The sequence below is a fragment of the Mustela erminea genome, chromosome 9 (assembly GCF_009829155.1).
Source record: "Mustela erminea isolate mMusErm1 chromosome 9, mMusErm1.Pri, whole genome shotgun sequence".
Taxonomy (NCBI): Eukaryota; Metazoa; Chordata; class Mammalia; order Carnivora; family Mustelidae; genus Mustela; species Mustela erminea.
In genome coordinates, this window is record NC_045622.1 from 99,482,328 (window position 1) to 99,503,347 (window position 21,020).

At 35.2% G+C, this 21,020-nt stretch overlaps 1 protein-coding gene across 1 annotated transcript; it reads left to right on the plus strand.

The window, feature by feature from the left end:
* Positions 1-6,778: 6,778 nt before the first annotated feature.
* On the plus strand, positions 6,779-11,583 carry LOC116599699 (olfactory receptor 4C46-like). Its single transcript, XM_032359683.1, has 2 exons — positions 6,779-6,808; positions 10,648-11,583. The coding sequence occupies exon 2, from the start codon at positions 10,654-10,656 to the stop codon at positions 11,581-11,583; it is 930 nt and encodes a 309-aa protein (XP_032215574.1). The 5' UTR covers positions 6,779-6,808; positions 10,648-10,653.
* Positions 11,584-21,020: the final 9,437 nt, after the last annotated feature.

Below are 21,020 nucleotides of genomic sequence, written 5' to 3' on the forward strand. Positions count from 1 at the left end.
ACACACAGTTGTATAAGAAAATAGAAAACAAGATGTTCTTCATCAACTAATCAGCTTTACCTATTGGCTTTGTATTCTGCCATATGGGGTGGGTTGAAGATTTTATGCTAGACATACATTCAGGATAAGGAAAAAAACTTTGGCATTGGTATAAATTTGTTCTGGTTTCAACATAGAGCTAGGCAAAATACTTCTTTATGTAGAAGTTGAGAAGATCCAAGCCTAAACTTTATGTGGAAGAATAGGATCAATTAAAGGACATATATAAATCCCAGGGTAGCTTTTCAGTAAAATCAGAGAACAAAAACTAGAGAATCTAAACTGTAGGAAATGCAACTCTTGGTTTAGAGTGTGTTCTGAACACTGGTGCAAACCTGAACATCTCTTACCACTTAGTGGTAAGGTAGGTTGCTGAAGGTTGCTGTTCAACCTACAGTGCTTAAAAACAAGCTGTGAAAATATAAATTGATATAGGAAAAAGATCTATAGCAGCTCCTATGAACTTTCTTCTGGGAATCCCCTTGGGTGGGGGACGGAATGTATAAAACCTCCCTTTTCCTCTTTCTTTCCCTTTTCCTTGCTTTCCCTCCCCCCTCTCTTTCAATATATCACAGTGTAATAACCCTTATTGTACTCACACTTCTTCTTGTGATGATGTGAGATGATAAAATGCCTACATGATGAGATGAAGTGAGGTGAACGAGGCAGGCATCGGGAAATAGCTTTAGGCTGCTGTTGACCTTCTCACAACACATCAAATGGGGATCTTCTGCTTCTGCACCATGGTTGAAAACAGGTAACTGAAACCATGAAACTCGAAACATGGATAAAAGGGACTATTGTATTATTGTCGTTGTTTTGCAAATAAGGAATCTTGAATCCAAAGATGCACAAGTACTAAGAGGAAGGTCTACATCTAAATCACCAATTTATTCCATACGATTTGGAAGCTCATACTTCTTTTTTCATTGTCCTTAGATGCCTTTTCCCAAATACAAATAAAGTCATAAAACCTTCCTCAATTGCATTCCCAATATTCCTGAATGCCTTCTCTTAAAAATATCTACCAACACAATTATTACAGAGGAACTTAAAAATTTAAATTAGGGGATCAAATTCTGTATAAAATGAAAACCTATAAAAATTACAATTATTTTCTCTTTATCCTATATATCCACACATATATAAAATGTTTTTGTATATATTATATCAAGGTGATCCTTCAGTTGGTTCCTTTTACTTTTTGTATCTGTACTATGTAATAGCAAACAGACATGGAGCACCTCTTACCCTCCTTTTTATCTTTCATCCAAAGAACCTTTCAGAAAAACGTTTTTGGGAATAACATGTATTAAAGCATGTGCATGTCCTCAGGGGAAACCTCCCACAGGCATTTTCCATCAGCCAATGTGTGTGTGATTATAATTTGAAAAATAAAGCCCATATTATTATAGTGGTAATATAGGCAGCCTTGAGGCTTATTTGATTTATATAATTTTTAAAGATTTATATATTTGTTTGTTTGTTTGCTGATCGATTTATCTGAGAGAGACGGGAATAGCATGAGGAGAGTCAGAAGCAGAAAGGGAATCCTGAAGCAGACTCCCTGCTGAGCACAGAATCCAACTCCAGCTGGATCCCAGGACCTAGATAGCATGACATAAGCTGAAATTCAGAGTTGGATGCTTAACTGACTGAGCCACCCAGTCTCCGCTTGATGTATCTCTTAAGGGTGATTAGCTGAATGATTCAATACTTTTGTATTCTTCTAGCATTGATGTAAGGTGAATATGTATGATTCTCTCCATCTTCTCCTAGAATAATTTCTTCAAAAACTGGAGATGTATATTATATACACACATATATTTTTAATTCCTCACATTATGTAAAGAGCTAAATATGCAAAGGAAGTATAGAAAAATATTAATATTTACTCATCAACATAGAGTCATTGTCATTAGCATGAAGATTTTGAAATAATTCTCAATGGCTAATTACAACCATTGGAATCTTAGAAGTCATATACATTGTTTTATGTCACTAGGTAACATTGAATATAAGGGTCTCAAAATTAGGAAATGCCACAATGCATTATTAGTTATTTTCCTTATTTTAGTGTTTTTGGTTTTTTTTTTTTTTTTTTTTTTTTTTTACTTTGAGTGAATCAGGTTGAGTAAATTGGAGTCCTCCGTTCATAGCAGCAATCCTCCTGAGTCCATGCTAAGTCCATGTAAGTCTAATTTTACTTTATTTTTTTTTTTCTGCATTGCTCATTTCTACTTCTGCTTCCCACTACAGAGCACCCACTCTACTTAATTGTACTCAGCTCCACTAGCCCCAGGATATTACACATTCCTTGTGATTATCCTACAACTGTCCACATCTTACAACCCTCTTACAATACTATCTGTAAAGTATGATGTTTGACTCTGTCTTCTTGCTGCATGACCCTGCCTCAGGCATACACTTAGCAGTCTAGTCTCCAAATGCATAAAGCAAGTTTAGATAAATCCACATGAAGAAAAATATGAATCCACCTTCACAGTGGAAGATTTCAATGTTTCTTTTTCAATGATGGATGCCTAAGAAGGCATTAAATCCAGAGGGTATAAAAGATCTGAACAACAGAAATTAAAAGTTTATGGAGGTTTGTATAAAAGCATACATCTAACAAGGAATACATATTTTTGTATGTATGGAAGGAGTATACATAAAATTAACTAAAAATTATTTTAAAAAGCATCACCATGTTTTTAAAAAAGTGACATTATACAGAAATCTGAGCTCAGTAAAAGTTATAAGTAGATCTAGGGTGCCTGGGTGGCTCAGTGGGTTAAGCCACTGCCTTCGGCTCAGGTCATGATCTCAGGGTCCTGGGATCGAGTTCCGCATCGGGCTCTCTGCTCCGCAGGGAGCCTGCTTCCTCCTCTCTCTCTCTGCCTGCCTCTCTGCCTACTTGTGATCTCTGTCTGTCAAATAAATAAATAAAATCTTTAAAAAAAAAAGTTATAAGTAGATCTACATCTAGATCTAGGTAGATATGAATATAAATACATGCACAGATACATTATTAAAAATTAAAATTATTCTATGAAACACAGTTAATTCATTAAGAAATCATACTAGAAATTTAAAAATCTACATATACTTGAAATATAAGGAACATACTACCTGTCAGAGTTTGTAGGATACAGGGAGACTGATACTTTTAAAGAAAATGATAACATTAATATTTTCACTAGAAAAAAAGAAAATCTGAAAAGGATTTTAGACAGAATCAGATCAAAAAGTAATATGAGAAAACATAAGGTAAACCAAAGTGAAAATTAAAAAGAAGCAAAAAATAAAAAAAGAAAGCAACAAATTTTCACATTGGATCCTTGAGAAACCTTTCAAAATAGTCAAAGTTTAAACAATATGAGTCAATACAAAAGAAATAAAAGGTAATTAGGCAATATTAGTGAATAATAATATAACTAATGATGAAAAGGGAGAGGAAAAATATAAAATATTATTAACACCTAAATGCCAATAATTTTGAATATATAAGCTGAAAAAGATGTTTCTACAAAATACTATACACAACTCCAGAAAAATTACAAAAGTAATCTATACCTAGTAAAATTAGAATTAATTAAAAATAATACTGTAAAAGAAATATGAGCTTCAAATGGAATTATAACATTTTTTAAAAGATTTTGTATATTTATTTGAGAGAAAGAGAGAGTGAGCAAAGCACAAGCTGGGGGGGGGGGGGTGAAGAGAGAGGGAAAAGCAGGGAGTCTGTCCCCTGCCTAGCAAGAAGCCAAATGTGGGGCTTGATCTTAGGACCCTGGGATCATGACCTGAGCTGAAGACAGACATTTAACCAACTGAGCCACCCAGGCACCTGAGGTTTCGAAACATTTTACCAAAGTTTTCCAAAATAGACTCTCACGGTCTTTTATAATTTCTCATAGAGGAGTAAAAATCAAACTATAATTAATTCATTTTGTAAGACTATTATTACAAGGAAATATAATTAATCACTGAAACTACCCTCTCTGAAATTGACTCTAGAAAGTTTTAACAAAATATTAAATTACTTTAATTTTGCATAAAAATTAACATTCCATTACCAAGTTTTATCCCAGATATCCTTTAATAGTTTATTATTAGAAACTTGATGAACATGTCCACCAAACTGGAAATTAAAAGTGAAAAAAAAATAAAAAGGAGGAGTCAAGATGACAGAGAAGTAGCAGGCTAAGACTACTTCAGGTAGCAGGAGATCAGCTAGATAGCTTATCTAAAGATTGCAAACACCTACAAATCCAATGGGAGATCAAAGAGAAGAAGAACAGCAATTCTAGAAACAGAAAATCAACCACTTTCTGAAAGTTTATCTTATATATATATATATAATATATATATAATATATATATTTCTTTTTTATATTTTTTCTTTATTCATTTTACTTTTTTAATTGTTTCTTTTCTTTTTTTTTTTCTTTCTGAACCTCTTTTTATTCCCTTTCTCCCCCCTCACGATTTGGGATCTCTTCTGATTTGGTTAAAGCATATTTTCCTGGGGTCTTTGCCACCCTTTTAGTATTTTACTTGCTCCTTCATATACTCTTATCTGGACAAAATGACAAGACAGAAAAATTCACCAGAAAAAAAAGAACAAGAGGCAGTACTGAAGGCTAGGGACTTAATCAATACAGACATTGGTACTATGTCAGATCTAGAGTTCAGAATGACCATTCTCAAGGTTCCAGCCGGGCTCGAAAAAGGAATGGAAGATATTAGAGAAACCCACTCGGGAGATATAAAAACCCTTTCTGGAGAAATAAAAGAACTAAAATCTAAATTACTAAAGTAGAAAACAAAAAAGCTTTAATGAGGTGCAATAAAAAATGGAGGCTCTGACTGCTAGGATAAATGAGGCAGAAGAAAGAATTAGCGATATAGAAGAACAAATGACAGAGAATAAAGAAGCTGAGAATAAAGAAGTCCTGCATATAATGTGACCTGGCACTTAGGCAATACATATATACATATACATATATACATGCATATACATATATACATGTATATACATATATACATATGCATGTATATATACATATATGTACGTATATATACATGTATATATATACATATATGACAAATATCCCTTTTGAATCCACACCCAAAGATGTTACACAGAATACAAGTAAACAAAAAACCCATCAATGTTCCTTACAAAATAATTGGTTATGGTGATGTGGAATTTATTCCAGTAATAAAGGACTGATTGAGCATTTAAAAATCAGTGTAATTCACTAAGTTAAGAGAATGAAGGAGTATCACAAGGCTATTTGAATTAATGTAAAATTATTTGATAAATTTCAATTGATAGTTGTGATTTAAAGACTTTAATAAATGATGAAATAAAAAAAAGTATTCCACTTTTACCATGTCATTCTATGTTTTCAATACAATTCCAGTGACAATCTCAATAGTATTTTTTAAAGAAATTAACAATTCCATTCTGATTTATATAGAAATATACAAATTCAATGGAATCTCAAAGATTCACACACACACACACACACACACACACAATGTAGTTCGGATGCTTACTCTATCAAAATTCAAGAATTGCTATTAAGCACCCATAATCAATGCTGTGTGGTATTGGCACAAAGTTAAACACTGAGATTTGAAACCAATAGAATGCACAGAAATAGGCCTAATTACATGAATTTTTACAGAGAGGTCATGTAATTCAGTGGGGGAAAATGTAGACTATTCCACAAATTCTACCAGATCTATGAGGGGGAAAAAAAAAATCTAAACCACAACCTCATCTCATACCATACACAAAAATGAACTCAAAATGAGTGTGAGGTCACATGTTGAAGCTAAATCTATAAAAACTTCCAAAGAAATCTTTTGATCTTGGGAGGAGACCAATATTTATTAGATACAAAATAATCATAAACCTTAAGAACAAATTTAAAATTGGAATTTGTCAAAGTTTTAAAATTCAGTGCTTATCAGGTAACACCATTAGTAAAAATGAAGAGGCAATCTATGGATTAGGTGAACATTTTGTAGATATACATAACATCTATATGAAAAACACCTGTATTATATGTAAAGAACATTTAAAACTTAGTAATAAGAAAACTAGAAATCTTATGTTTAAATTATGCAAAGGACTTGAACAAAAGTATACAAAAGTCTAACAATAAGATGAAAAACAAAATCTCACCGCCATTAGTCATCAGGGAAAGCAAATTAAAACCACAAAAATACATCACCACAGGTCTCCTAGAGTTACCCAAAGGAAACAACAGTACTAAGTGACAAAGTTGTAGAACAATTGGGAATCATCTTGTGTTGTTTTTTTTTTTAATTTTTATAAATTTATTTTCAGCATAACAGTATTCATTGTTTTTGTACCACACCCAGTGCTCCATGCAAACTGTGCCCTCTCTAATACCCACCACCTGGTACCCCAACCTCCCACCCCCTGCCCCTTCAAAACCATCAGATTGTTTTTCAGAGTCCATAGTTTCTCATGGTTCACCTCTCCTTCCAATTTCCCCCAACTCCCTTCTCCTCTCTATCTCCCCATGTCCTCCATGCTATTTGTTATGCTCCAAAAATAAGTGAAACCATATGATAATTGACTCTCTCTGCTTGACTTATTTCACTCAGCATAATCTCTTCCAGTCCCGTCCATATTGCTACAAAAGTTGGGTATTCATCCTTTCTGATGGAGGCATAATACTCCATCGTGTATATGGATCATATCTTCCTTATCCATTTGTCCATTGAAGGGCATCTTGGTTCTTTCCACAGTTTGGCGACCGTGGCCATTGCTGCTATAAACATTGGGGTACAGATGGCCCTTCTTTTCACTACATCTGTATCTTTGAGGTAAATACCCAGGAGTGCAATGGCAGGGTCATAGGGAAGTTCTATTTTTAATTTCTTGAGGAATCTCCACACTGTTCTCCAAAGAGGCTGCACCAACTTGCATTCCCACCAACAGTGGAAGAGGGTTACCCTTTCTTCACATCCCCTCCAACACATGTTGTTTCCTGTCTTGCTAATTTTGGCCATTCTAACTGGTGTAAGGTGATATCTCAATGTGGTTTTAATTTGAATTTCCCTGATGGCTAGTGATGATGAACATTTTTTCATGTGTCATTAGCCATTTGTATATCTTCATTGGAGAAGTGTCTGTTCATATCTTCTGCCCATTTTTTGATATGATTGTCTGTTTTGTGTGTGCTGAGTTTGAGGAGTTCTTTATAGATCCTGGATATCAACCTTTTGTCTGTACTATCATTTGCAAATATCTTCTCCCATTCCATGAGTTGCCTCCACAATTTTAATGGTGCCAAGTATTCTATGCTGAACAAACCATGAATCCCAAAGATAACTAGTTGGGAGCTTCTTAGAGTTTGTTTTTACTTCCTGTCTCCTAGTGATTGTGAAAACAAACAAACAAAAACAGCTTTTGGAGTCAAGAACCTTAAAATGCGGGCCATTGATTTCATGCCCTCAGTGCTCTAGCTCTCAAACAATCTGTAGCAGGTTCCAGAGAAGTTGTAGTATTGCTGAGGAGGCAGAAGTTCTCTCTGTGACATGAATCAATAGGTTAGCTATATCACAGGTCACCACACTGGAATTATGCCATTTTTCTACTTGCTTAACATTCTACATTTGTAGAAGCTCAGGTCCATTTAGAGAAAGGATATTCCTATGTGTTTGGATTCCAAGTATGGGGCATGCAACTCCCTATTCAAACCTGGATGTTTGTTAAACATCTCTCTTCAGCATGGTTTATAAGACAAATTATTTCTGTCAGAGAAGATAATTAATTCCTAGGAGAAAAAGTAACAACACCATGACAAGGTCCTTGAACCTATGGAAAACTCTTTAAATATGCATGCAATGTAAGGTAAATATGATTTTTGTTGATTCCATTTATAGAGCAAGATTCTCACACTCAGAATGACCCATTTGAATGTGCTTACTCCATATACCTTGCTTCTTGCATATGGGACAAGAGCCATCTGTAGATGACGTCTCCATATTTTTTTCTAAAATAATCCATTCTAAATTGAAATCCCAAGTGTTCTGTAAAAATTTTTTGAGGCTTTAGGATAGAAGGGAAGCGTTTGATTGATAAAAACATGTTCTTAAAAACTTGATTTGATATCAAATTATTTGACTAGTCTCCTACTGGGTGTGTCTTATTTTTCATATTGAAAGTTACCTATCTGAGAGGAGGTCAGTTTGAAGATGGGATTATTTCTGAACACCTCCAAACATCATTAAGATCTTCTAAGCCTGTAAGGTAAGTGTTCAAAATTGCTGATGCATCTTATATATTTTTGCCTCCCATATATATTAATCATTGTTTCAGTCCCTTCAAATATAGTATTCAAGTATTCCATCCTCACCCCACTTCTTCAAAGGATAGTTGGTAAATATCATTCACCTAAACTGACAGAAAAAAAATTGATACTCAAGGAATTGAAGCCAATTATTGGACCCTGCTCTTTGTCACTAAACAGTATGCGTTTGCAATGAGACAACTAGTTTAATAATCTAGACTAATCATGAGAGTGAAAACACAATGGAAATACACTTCTCACATAGAAGAGGCATAGTATGAATAATAAGGACACATAGCATCAGCTGTGCTATCCAAGCATGAATGGAGAATCCTTTTTTGTAACAAAGGCTATGGATAATTGAATCTTTGTGCCTTCTTTAAAAGTAAAATTGGAGAGGATTCTTCCTGAACTTCTTGCACAGTTAAGTGATTGCATAATTATCACTCAAAATGTCAATAATTCCTATATCCTAGGTGCCTACACAGTTACAAAATAGATGAAAGTTCTCTGTGCATACAACACAGTGGTGATATGTTCAAGTAGGTTTCCTTAAACAATTTTCATGAAAATATTTCATGTGGATATGATTAATCTTGCTTTATACATGAGAAAACAAGGATGTAATGTGCTAGGAAGGTACTCCAGATAAAAGAAGATGCAAGTGGAAAAATCCGAATTCTAATCTTGTCTTTTTGATTTTCAAACCAAAGCACTTAACCACAGTGGAAATCCTTTTCAACATTTAACAGATGGTTTGAAAGCTTGACAGAAAACTAAAAATAAACACCCCAAAACCCAAAACTCAAAACCAAAACCCAAAAAATCAGATGGTTTGCTTTGCAGATGGATTAGAGTAGGGAGAAGTAAGTCTGAGGGAGAAGTCAAGACAAAAAGAGCTTTCAATAAACATAGTACCACATTTTTAAATTTTTATTTGACTATTTCATTTTTATTATTTTTTTTTACTTGATAGTTGGGAGTTCAAGCATTTCTGTGTGTGTCTGTGTGTCTGTGTGTGTGTGTGTGTGTGCACCCTAATGAAATTGTGTTATAGACACTGGCCTCCAAAGTAGTAATAAAGCGATTACATTTATTGTGGTCATATAAGAAAAATATAATTAGTTCAATGTTGTTAATTATAACAATATAGGGCATGGGTAATAATTTGGAGGAAAACCATGAGGAAGTATATTCTGAACTAATCTTAGTTCTTGCTCTTAATTAGCATCTTGATCTTAGCAGAATCTTTACCTCCTCTCTGTTTCTATTACTTAAAATATAAAATAATTGCCAAAACAAGAGCTGGAATTATCTTACAGGTTTTTGGTGGGGATTAATTCAATAAACATCTGCAAAAACACTGACAGCCACTAAATATTCACTTTTAGTAAATATTGTTATTGTTATTATTACCATCAACCTAATTCTCTGACACTGATTGCTCATCTCAAAATGGATGGAATAATACCAAACAAATGGGATGTTATCAGTATTTAATGAGATCCTATCTATACAACATTTGCTTTCATACACAAACATATTAATCAACTATTAAACTCTCTCTCTCTATATATATATAAGCAAATATAATATTATTGTATATAAAAAATAAACATTATTAATTATTTTATAGTAGATTTTTATACTTTACGTACTGACAATCAACACTCTGTTAATACTATGTAAACTATAATAAATAATCTCTTAACTGGGCTTTCTATCTCTGGCTTCCAAACTCTTACTGAACCTTACCCCACTTCATCCAAGACACATGAAGATCTTTATTAAAATTTTATCCCTTATTATCTCTTCCTCAAATTCCTCTTCACTTTTCCTTGTATATTCTTACTGTCTTCTCATGGTTTCCCATTACCCAAGGATAAAGGTAAAATTCCTACCATTGCATTCACAGCTTGTACATCATAAACCACCTCCCTTTTCTTACTTAATGTATTCAATTTCTTACTTAATGTATTCCTATTACATGACTAATTACCTCAGATGACGAAGTGTGCACAAATGATCTCCTGCCTGTGTGTTTACAAAGTTCCCTATGGCCATACTCAACAGAAATTTCAATGAGTAAATAATTTACATAATCATAAAGAATTCATAATTTGTTTTCTATCTCAGAAAACCATATGAGAATCCACAATTCAATAGAATCTAGGTATGTTTTACTTACTAGATGAAAATGCTTAATACATTCAAGGTTACATTAATAAAAAGGAATTTTTTTCAGGTAATGCAATTATTCATGATATGAAATAATGGAGAATAGAAACAACGTGACGGAGTTTGTTCTACTGGGCCTCACAGAGAATCCAAAGATGCAGAAAATCATATTTGTTGTCTTTTTGGTGATTTACATCATCTCTGAGGTAGGAAATATGCTCACCGTGGTCACTATCACTACCAGCCCATTATTGGGGTCTCCCATGTACTATTTCCTGGCCTATCTCTCTTTCATTGATGCCTGTTATACTTCTGTTATTACCCCTAAACTGATCATAGATTCACTCCGTGAAAAGAAGACCACCACATTCAATGCATGTATAATCCAAATCTTTGGAGGACATTTCTTTGCAGGTGCTGATATCATCCTACTTACTGTGATGGCCTATGACCGCTACGTGGCCATCTGCAAGCCATTGCACTACATGACCATCATGAATCGGCGGGTATGTGGCCTGTTAATGGGAGTGGCATGGGTGGGAGGCTTTCTTCATGGAGCCATACAGATCCTCTTTATCATCCCTTTGCCCTTCTGTGGCCCTAATATCATAGATCACTTTATGTGTGATCTGAACCCTTTGCTCAATCTTGCTTGCACTGATACCCACACCCTAGGGATCTTTGTTGCTGCCAACAGTGGTTTCATCTGTGTTTTCCTCTTCCTCCTCTTGGTCATCTCCTATGTGGTCATTCTGCGTTCCCTAAGGAACCACAGCTTGGAGGCAAAGCGTAAAGCCCTCTCCACCTGTGTCTCCCACATCACAGTAGTTATCCTATTCTTTGTGCCCTGCATATTTGAGTACATGAGACCTGTGACTACTTTATCTATTGATAAAGCAGTCACAGTATTCTACACTATGATAACACCAATGTTAAACCCCTTAATCTATACCTTAAGAAATGATCAGATGAAAAATGCCATTAGGATATTGTGTAGTAGAAAAGCTATTTCAAGTAATAAATAAATATGCCTAGAGCTCAACACTGATTCAATGAAAACAAAGGTCAAAAGAACATTTTGGAAGTTCTCAGAAAGGAATACCTACCAAATAAAGAAATAACAAACTAGTATGAATGCTAACTTCTGAACTAAGTGGAGCAGAAATCTGTGCAAGGAACAAAAAAATTACCATAGCTTTTTACATATATACATACACACACATATATAGATAGATATATATGTATATATACAGCATGTAGTATTGGCATATATATATTCATAATCATTATGAATATTCACTATCTATATATTCACTATCTATAAAATCTAACATATTTTATCAAGAATTCTGCTCATTTTTATATAACAGCATTGATGATGACATGCTTCCTATAAAATTAGGATATAAAATGACTATAGCATTATAAAAGTGGAGAGCCCTTTAACCTATGAGGGGTAATGAAGATTACCCCAACTTTCCAAATTCCCTTGTAGACTTCAGAGTCACATAGTATTGTTCAAGTTTCCCTTCATAGGCTGCTAACCCATTACAAAGAATCATGACTCTAATGAACATATTATTATCTGAGAGAATTTCTATTAAATAAAATCACACTTTAAACATTACTTGAGTATTTGTTAAGAATCATTTCTATAAGTCAGCACGTCTAGGGCACAATAAATATTGAATGAGTGGATAATGGCATGAAGGAAGCTGAATAATGTCAAGAAAATTTAGACCAAAGAAATATTAGTGGAGACAAGGGACTTTTTTTCCTGCTTTTATCTGATTCAGACTCATATTTGGAGCGAGATTTCTTTGAGAAATGACAATTTTTTGAACTCCTGATTAAACTATATATTTACAAATATTGAAGCTGAGATTCTCAATGAAGGAGCAAATATTTTACATTGATATTTTCCCTGCTTTCAGCAAGATTTCATCATCATACGAATGTGAGCTCTCCATGCCATCTTTCTCTGTTAATTAAATTATTTCTAGGTAACATTTCATTATGAAAAGTTTTAAAAATAAGTGGTTCCATCTATACACAAAATAAGTGGTTCCATCTATACAACTTCAGGAAAAATATATTCCATTTATATATCTGTGTGTATGTGTATGTGTGTGTGTGTGTGTGTGTGTGTGTAATATTCCCCATTCATTAATCAATAGATATTTCTAGACAGAAAATATATCAGACACATTGTTGGTTGCTGGGCCTTCAGTGGTGAATAAGTAGATCAAAGTTCTTGCAATCAAAAAGCTTCAGATCTAATAAGAGATACCCAGTGGGGAGCAAAATAGGATAAGACCATGTTATAAATGGGAAGGTAGTGGCAGCACAGGGGGACAATGAAAGCATGTTTGAGGGACACACAACAAAGATCAGGGGGTCAGGAAGATTTCCTAGATGAAAACATCAAAAATGGGCACAAAGGAGGAAAGGAAATCATGAGAGTGAATAAACATGTGTTAGGATGAGAATATTCCCTTTGTTGCATAACAAAGACCAAAGGTGAAAAAGAGTATGCAGAAAACACAATCATTTCAATATGCTGTGGCTATTGGCTCATCTAGTCATTCAGTAATTAATTATTGAGCTTCTTCTATGTGTGGGGTTATAAGCTGAACCCTGAGCTCCTAAAAGTCTACTTAGTAAGACATGAAACCAGAAAGTTAGTGACAGTGAAGATCAAGAAAAGTCTCATATATGTGAAAGAGTTGAATGCCAAGTACCATGAGGAACACATTGTCTTGGAAGGGTCTTCATAACATTTTATGGCCTGTAGCTCGTTTCTCTTGGCAATGAATAATACCCCACTGTCTGATGTTGCAGTTTACTTATCCTCACCTACTGAAGGACATCTTGGCTGCTTCCAGTTGTATGGACAATTGTGAATAAAGATGCTGTTAAACATGTGTGTGCAGGGTTTTTTTGTAGATATAAGTTTTTAACTCCTTTGGGTAAATGCCAAGGTGTGGGATTGCTAAATTTTTTAAGTTCTGTAACAAAATGGCAAAGTGTCTTTCCAACTGGTGGCACCATTTTGCTTTCCCATCAGCAACAAATAAGAGTTCTTGTTCCATATCCTCACCAGCATCTGTTGGTGATGATGCCCCATATTTTGGCCATCCTAATGGATGTATTGCTAAAAAAAAACCCTCCTTTGAGTCATTTTCTTATTAAAAATGTTCAGATTAAGTAATTCAAGAAGGCCCATGGACTTGAAGCCAATTGGTGTAAACCACACAATCAAAATATGACAGGTTCAGAATTTATGGCTTGCATGTCTGACCTGACATAAAGATATGGAGTCCCATTTATCACTGTGAATTCTAAGATCAAAAAAGTGTGCTCTGGTCAACTTATGATGAATTCTACATACAACAAATGCTTACATAAATTTAGATGATTCCAAGAACACTGGGTCATTACCCACAGTTACGGAGGTGTGAGCAATGGAATCAGAATTGTCTGTTAGAATACTGTTTCCTTTGTTCTTCAAGTCTAAGGACTCACATGTCACAAGTAAACCTATTACCATTTGGAGAGAAATGTGAATCCCAGTTTTCTGGATGGGAAGGAGTGACATAACAATCACATCTTCCTATGTGATAAGGTAGCAAAGATGGAATACAGATTCATCTCTGAAGAGACTGGACAGCTACTAAGGGAAGAAGTAGAGGGGATGAGATTTAAAATGTTGGGTAAGGGGACCTGGGTGACTCAGTCATTAAGGGTTTGCCTTTGGTTCAAGTCATGATTCCAGCATCCCGGGATCAAGCCCTGCATTGGGCTCCCTGCTTGGCCAGAAGCCTGCTTCTTCCTCTCCCGCTTCCCCTGCTTACGTTCTCTCTCTTGCTGTCTCTCTCACTGACAAATAAATACATAATTTAGAAATAAATAAATAAAATAAAAATGGAGGGTAAACAGCTGAGGTGAGTGGAAATCAATACATTTACCAAGAAAATTTTCATTTCTGGGTACAGAATGGAACATAGGATCCAAGTTTTATGCACATTGACAGCTACTGTTGGTACATAATGAATCTGCAGAGTTTTGGTCAGAGATCTAGGGAATCTCAAGGACACTTCATTTTTCCCTTGATCCATTTATGATACCACATAACATAACCAGGAGAGAAATAGATTTTTAAAAACAATATTTTTAAGAGATGATACTATCTTCTTCCTTTACTGTACTGTTTTAGAGGTTTATCACATTGTATTATTAGTTGTTTGTTCCCCCTTAGAGAGAATAGTATCCCACTGTATGGGTCTACTACATTTTGTATACTTACTCACTAGCTGATGAACATTAGAATTGTGTCCACATAAGGACCATAGTGAATTATCCTACTGTGAACACTCATGTAGAAGACGTAGGGTATACATAAATTATCATTTCTCTTGGGTTGATACCTAAGAGTGGGATTGCTGTGTTACAAGATAAGTGTATGCTAGCATTTTAGGAAACTGACAAAGGGTTTTCAAAAATAATGGTGCTATGTTACATTTCCACCAGCAATTATGATCCCATTTCTCTGCAACCTCAACAACAACTGACATTTCAGTCATTTTTTTTTAAATGTATGTATGTATGTATGTATGTATGTATGTATGTATTTATTTATTTATTTATGGGGAATATTTTCAGCATTTTTAAAGTTAAGGTGTTTTTTTTTTTCAAGTTTTTATTAAAATTCCAGTTAGTTAACATGAGCATAATATTAGGTTCAGGTGGAGAATTTAATGATCTAGCCCTGATACTCAATACCTCCTGCTCTGGCTAATCTGAAGTGCAGTAACAATTAGATGGTAACAAATGTTTTATTGATGTAATAATGTATTTTGTGTTTGAACACAAGCTAAGGATTTACCCCTAACACTGGCATATCTTTTTGATAAATAGTGTTTGTATTAACTTTATTTTTAATTATTCTCTAATTTCTATTTTGATTTCCTTTTACTTTTTATTAACAATGTTTCTAAATTAGCATATATTTGCAGTTGAAAGTTACCCTGTTATTATTGTTTCACACCTTATCTGCATTGTCATTAGATACATTGCTCTGAATGACTCAGATATTTTGACATTTGTTGAGAATATACATGTGGCATAAAATAGAATAAATTATTTTAAATAACTCATACTCAACAGCTGATGAGTGTACTGTTTTTTTTGTATCTGGCTGCTTCCTACACTACTGCATACTGAGTGTCTGGGTGGTTCAGTTGGTTAAGTGTCTGCCTTCAGCTCAGGTCATGTTTCCAGGGTCCTGGGATCCAGCCTGCCATAGGTTTCCCTGCTCTGTGGGAAGCCTGCAGAGGAAGGCTTCCTCTACCTGCCACTTCCTTTCTTGTGGTATCTCCCTCTCTCCTTCAAATAAGTAAAAAAAATAAATCTTTTAAAAATAGGGACGCCTGGGTGGCTCAGTTGGTTAAGCAGCTGCCTTCGGCTCAGGTCATGATCTCAGCGTCCTGGGATCGAGTCCCACATCGGGCTCCTTGCTCCGCAGGGAGCCTGCTTCTCCCTCTGACTCTGCCTGCCACTCTGTCTGCCTGTGCTCGCTCTCGCTCGCTCTCTCTCTGACAAATAAATAAATAAAATCTTTAAAAAAAAAATAAAATAAAAAATAAATAAATAAAAAATAAATAAAAATAAATTAAAAAACAAATACAACTATATTTTGACTATTCTATTTTTTTCATGCTTTCAGTTACAATTTTTTCATGCCCTAGGAGTTACCTGTATGTTTTGTATAAAGCGCATATCAAGAGATGATGTAGAGTCAACAAAACACATGTTTTAAAATATTCAAAGCCACTGTACAGACAATATCCTTGCAAACGAAATCCCTGAATGTCTAGCAATGAAGGAATTGGTCAGTTGTCACATATCCATGCAGTGAGATGCCCCTGATCAATGAAAATAATCAGGAAACAGATAAATCATAAAGAAAGAGTCTCATGAACATACTGAGAAAACAGACACTGAAGAGTAAAATCTGCATTACTTATTTTTTACAAATTCAAACACTAGGAAAACTTCATCCATTTTATAGATAAGGATAGTGATTATAATGACCAAAGGTGGTCATTATAAAGAAGTATGAAGAGGCCTTCAGGTGTACTCATAATTTGTGACTTTTTTTTTTTAAGATTTTATTTATTTATTTGGCAGACAGAGATCACAAATAGGTAGAGAGGCAGGCAGAGAGAAGAAAGGATGCAGGCTCTCTGCTGAGCTCAGGTTGTGATGCCAGACTCCTAGGATGGAGCCCTGCCTCTGGATCCCTGCTCAGTGGGGAGTCTGCTTCCCTTTCTCCCTCTATACTCTGCCACTTCTAACCCCCTGCTCCTGTTCCTGCTCACACATGTGCTCTCTCTCACTCTCAAAATAAAAAAATAAATAAATAAATAAATAAATAAAATATTTTAAAAAATGGATCCTACTCTAAATACTTATTCATTTGTGCAATGATTTCTGTATGAACCAAGGAATGTTCTATCAGAAATTTAAATTAATCTTTTCATTTTAAACTATTAATTATTATTGTTTTTTTAACATTACAACTTCTGAACTACCAGAGAATGTCTGTCATTGTGCAGTCTTGACTCTAAGTACACTGTATTAAGGAAACTATCATTGAGCTATTTCCCTTTATAATTCACTGATTTATTTGCTTTCACTCAATTGTTTTTCATACCTGTCGCTCTACCTATGCCATCTTAATAACCCATAAAATTAACAAAGCTTCCAGTTAATTTTGGTATGCAAGAACAAGGATTTGCTCAGTTACTTTAATCCTATAGTCCTATCGCATCCATTCATTCCCCTCATAACAGTGATGGTCACAAACTCCATGATTAGTCCCTGACATTCATTCATGTATCCCTCTTTTCTTTCTCAGAGGTGAATAGCCAATACACTTCTTCAAATTAACAGTGTGCCTCCTTTGATATTAATCATGTGCACCACACCTTTCTCATGGCTTTTTTCACCTCTGAATTTCTCAGAGTATAGATTAAGGGATCGAACATAGGAGCAATGATGTTGTAAAATAGAGCAAATATTTTTCCCTCGGGAAGAGTAGTAGGTGGCCTAAGGTAGACAAAGATTACTTTCCCCCAAAATAAGATGACCACAGTGACATGAGACCAACAGGTGGAGAGGGCTTTGCGTCTTCCCTCAGCTAAGAGATTTCTTAAAGTAAACAATATTGGGCGCCTGGGTGGCTCAGTGGGTTAAGCCGCTGCCTTCGGCTCAGGTCATGATCTCGGGGTCCTGGGATCGAGTCCCGCATCGGGCTCTCTGTTCAGCAGGGAGCCTGCTTCTCTCTCTCTCTCTCTCTCTCTCTCTCTCTCTCTCTGCCTGCCTCTCTGTCTACTTGTGATCTCTGTCTGTCAAATAAACAAATAAAATCTTAAAAAAAAAAAGTGAACAATATTATCCCATAAGAAACAAAAAAGACAATAAAGGTTACTAAGGAAACCATACTTGAAAAGGCAAGCACAAAGACCCTTGTGATATAAATATCAGTACAAGCCATCCTTAACAAAGGAAACCCATCACAATAGTAGTGATCAATTTCATTAGGACCACGGAAGGGCAAACCAATTGCAGTAGAAAACAGAGGTAAGCCATGGATGACCCCACTAGCCCAAGCAGCTAAGACTAGGAGATGGCACCTTGTCCTGTTCATGATAATCACATAGTGTTTAGGAGTGTGAGGATCATTGACTAATCTTCTACTTATTGCAACAGATACTAATCTTTGTTTATGAGGTAGAAACAATATTAATGTTTCAGATATACCTAATTACTAAAACAAGTTGATTTATAGGCAGCTATTATCTAAGTAGACTACGAATAATAAAAATGTGGAAATCACTTGACCAATTCAAATCTGATTCTAAGCAGAAGAGACATAGCAAGAGAATTTAAGTAATTTCTCAGGACTGAAAAGTAATACACTATAAATGTAAAAAGACAGAAATCCTGTTTCAATCTGGGGCTGTCTTTCCTGGGAGAGCACTGATAGGGATGTCATGAAGGACGGTATGGAAAAACTGTCGATTCCTCCCCCTGAGCAAAAAACAGTATGCCAGTCGATGGGTTAACTGGCATTCTACCTCTCTTTTTGAGAATTCATGTAAGTAAAGAGGTACAGAACATTTAATATACACATGTATTCTAGGATTTGCTAATTCTAAAACATTTGAAATGGTTTGCTTTCAGTTTTACAAAAATGCAAATTCCTCATCAGGATTCCTGCGTGTTTTCTGGATCATCATTGGAATTTCACCTCCAATAGCACAAAACGCCAGCCTATATTCTGAGGAAAGTTACCCATGATCAGGGCTGTTAGGAAAGATAAAAGGAAGAGGGAAAAGTCAGTTGAGGAGATTTACTTTCATCAGACAACAGAGTGATGCTGACAACTCCTCCCCCAGAAAAACTGAAGGCACAATTGGTAAATAAAGAACTTAAGGCAACCCCTGAGCAAGGGGTTGAAACAGCAGCAACACAGAAAGGGGCAGAAACGCTGAGGCATCTCAAATCAACTGACCAGTGTGATCCTTGAGCAAATGGCTTCATCACTTTACACTTCCTCTTCTTCATTTCACAACTAAGATATCATTACAAAATTCATAATTTTAGTGAGGAATACATGAGGTAATACAAAATAGCTAGTGACATGTATGGCTCGAAACTGTCACTTTTGTTTTATGGTCTTTCCTCACTGAGTGATTAGTTTAGGACCACAGATTGTCATGTGCGTGCACACACAATCAGTGGAAAAATAAAGGAAATGAAAAAGAACATTCATAACATGGGTTTAACAAGTATGATCATGATTAATTCCAATTCAAAAAATTTGTTACTGAAACTCTGTTAATATGTTAATCAACTGGCCTTAGACTGTTCCTTAACACTAATCACTAGTCTATTTTTTTTTCCTTACAGAAAGTTATGCAAATGATTGCTTTTTGGTATTTCTCAATACACACTATGCGTACATTTTGGATTATGCTATTTATGAAGGAAAAGAACCTGTCATATTTAAATCAAGGTTTCTTTCACACATTCAAACTTTCCTTAGTGTAACAGAAGGTAGGGTGCTATAAACTTACCATGTTTGACTCAGATGAAAGTACTGTTTTAGGAAGGCAGATGTTTTGAAATATTAGAAATCTTTGTTATTGTACATGTTAAAGCATAACCTGGTCTTTTAAAAAATATTTCATTTATTTATTTGACACAGAGAGAGAGAGTGAGAGAGAGAACAAGAAGGAGAGGAGCAGAGGGAGAGGGAGAAGCAGGCTCTCAGCAGAGCAGGGACTCTGATACGGGACTCGATCCTAGGACCCTGGTACCATGACCTGAGCTTAAGCCAGACACTTTATCAACTGAGCCACACAGGCACCCAAACTGGTCTTTTTAAAATAGGAATATGGAGGACTGCTTATATTGAAGAGTTGGGGAAACAATAAAATTCACTGCCTACCTGAAGATTGTTTATCTAACTCTACTGTTTTGCTCCACAAAAGGCAGAATTTTGTTTATAGCAAATGTGTCATTGAAACTAAGGTATGCTAAAACTTCCTTAGAGTAATCAAATTCTCATATGCTGCAAAAAAAGTTAGATGCTTTAGAGTGAAATTATATGAAATAAATATGTTTTTTAAAACCCACATAATTAGCCTAGCACCTGTGTAGTGGGACCCTTCCCAAACCAAGGTGACAAAAGTAATTCACTATCCATAAGGACTGAGTGGCTGTCTGGTTAGATTTGGGGCTGTATCAGGAAGCATTCTGTCTTCAGATACTCACTCTGCCAGTTTGTCTTTAGTACCAAATTCTGGAGTCATATGTGGAGAGAAACCTAGAATTCAAATAAATCCAGATGAATTCTCTGGAAATATATTCGACATGTCTTAAACTTTCTACAGTTTATAAAGGACGTGGCTTCCAATAGTCACCAAGACTCAGTGGTGCAAGAAGTGGATCTTCATCCCTCAGGAAAGCAGCCTGAGAATTTTGAAAGCTGATTTAGCTGCTTAATGATAACTCAGAAGGGAAAACAAACAAACAAACAAACAAAACAAAATGGGTTTTTATATTCCTGCAAAACCTAATATGAGTATATAGGTCCTAGGAATCCTCCCTTTATTTTATGCATATGCCTGAAGACAATTTGGTTCAGAGGAACAGAATACAAACTTATAGGACAATGTGAAAATCTATAGGTCTTTGAAATCTTTATGTAATTATAACCCCAAAGACATTTCTAGACAGGTCTTGGTCCAAGAGTTGCAAAGCCATTGTCACATTATCGTGCTTGGTGCTCTTAAGTATAAACTTTCTGCAGTTGCCTCTATAGGAAAAATTGGCCCCTTTTCCCTGAAGACCTCAAAAGGCTATAGAGGGTGACTTCCCTGTGCTCCAGCTT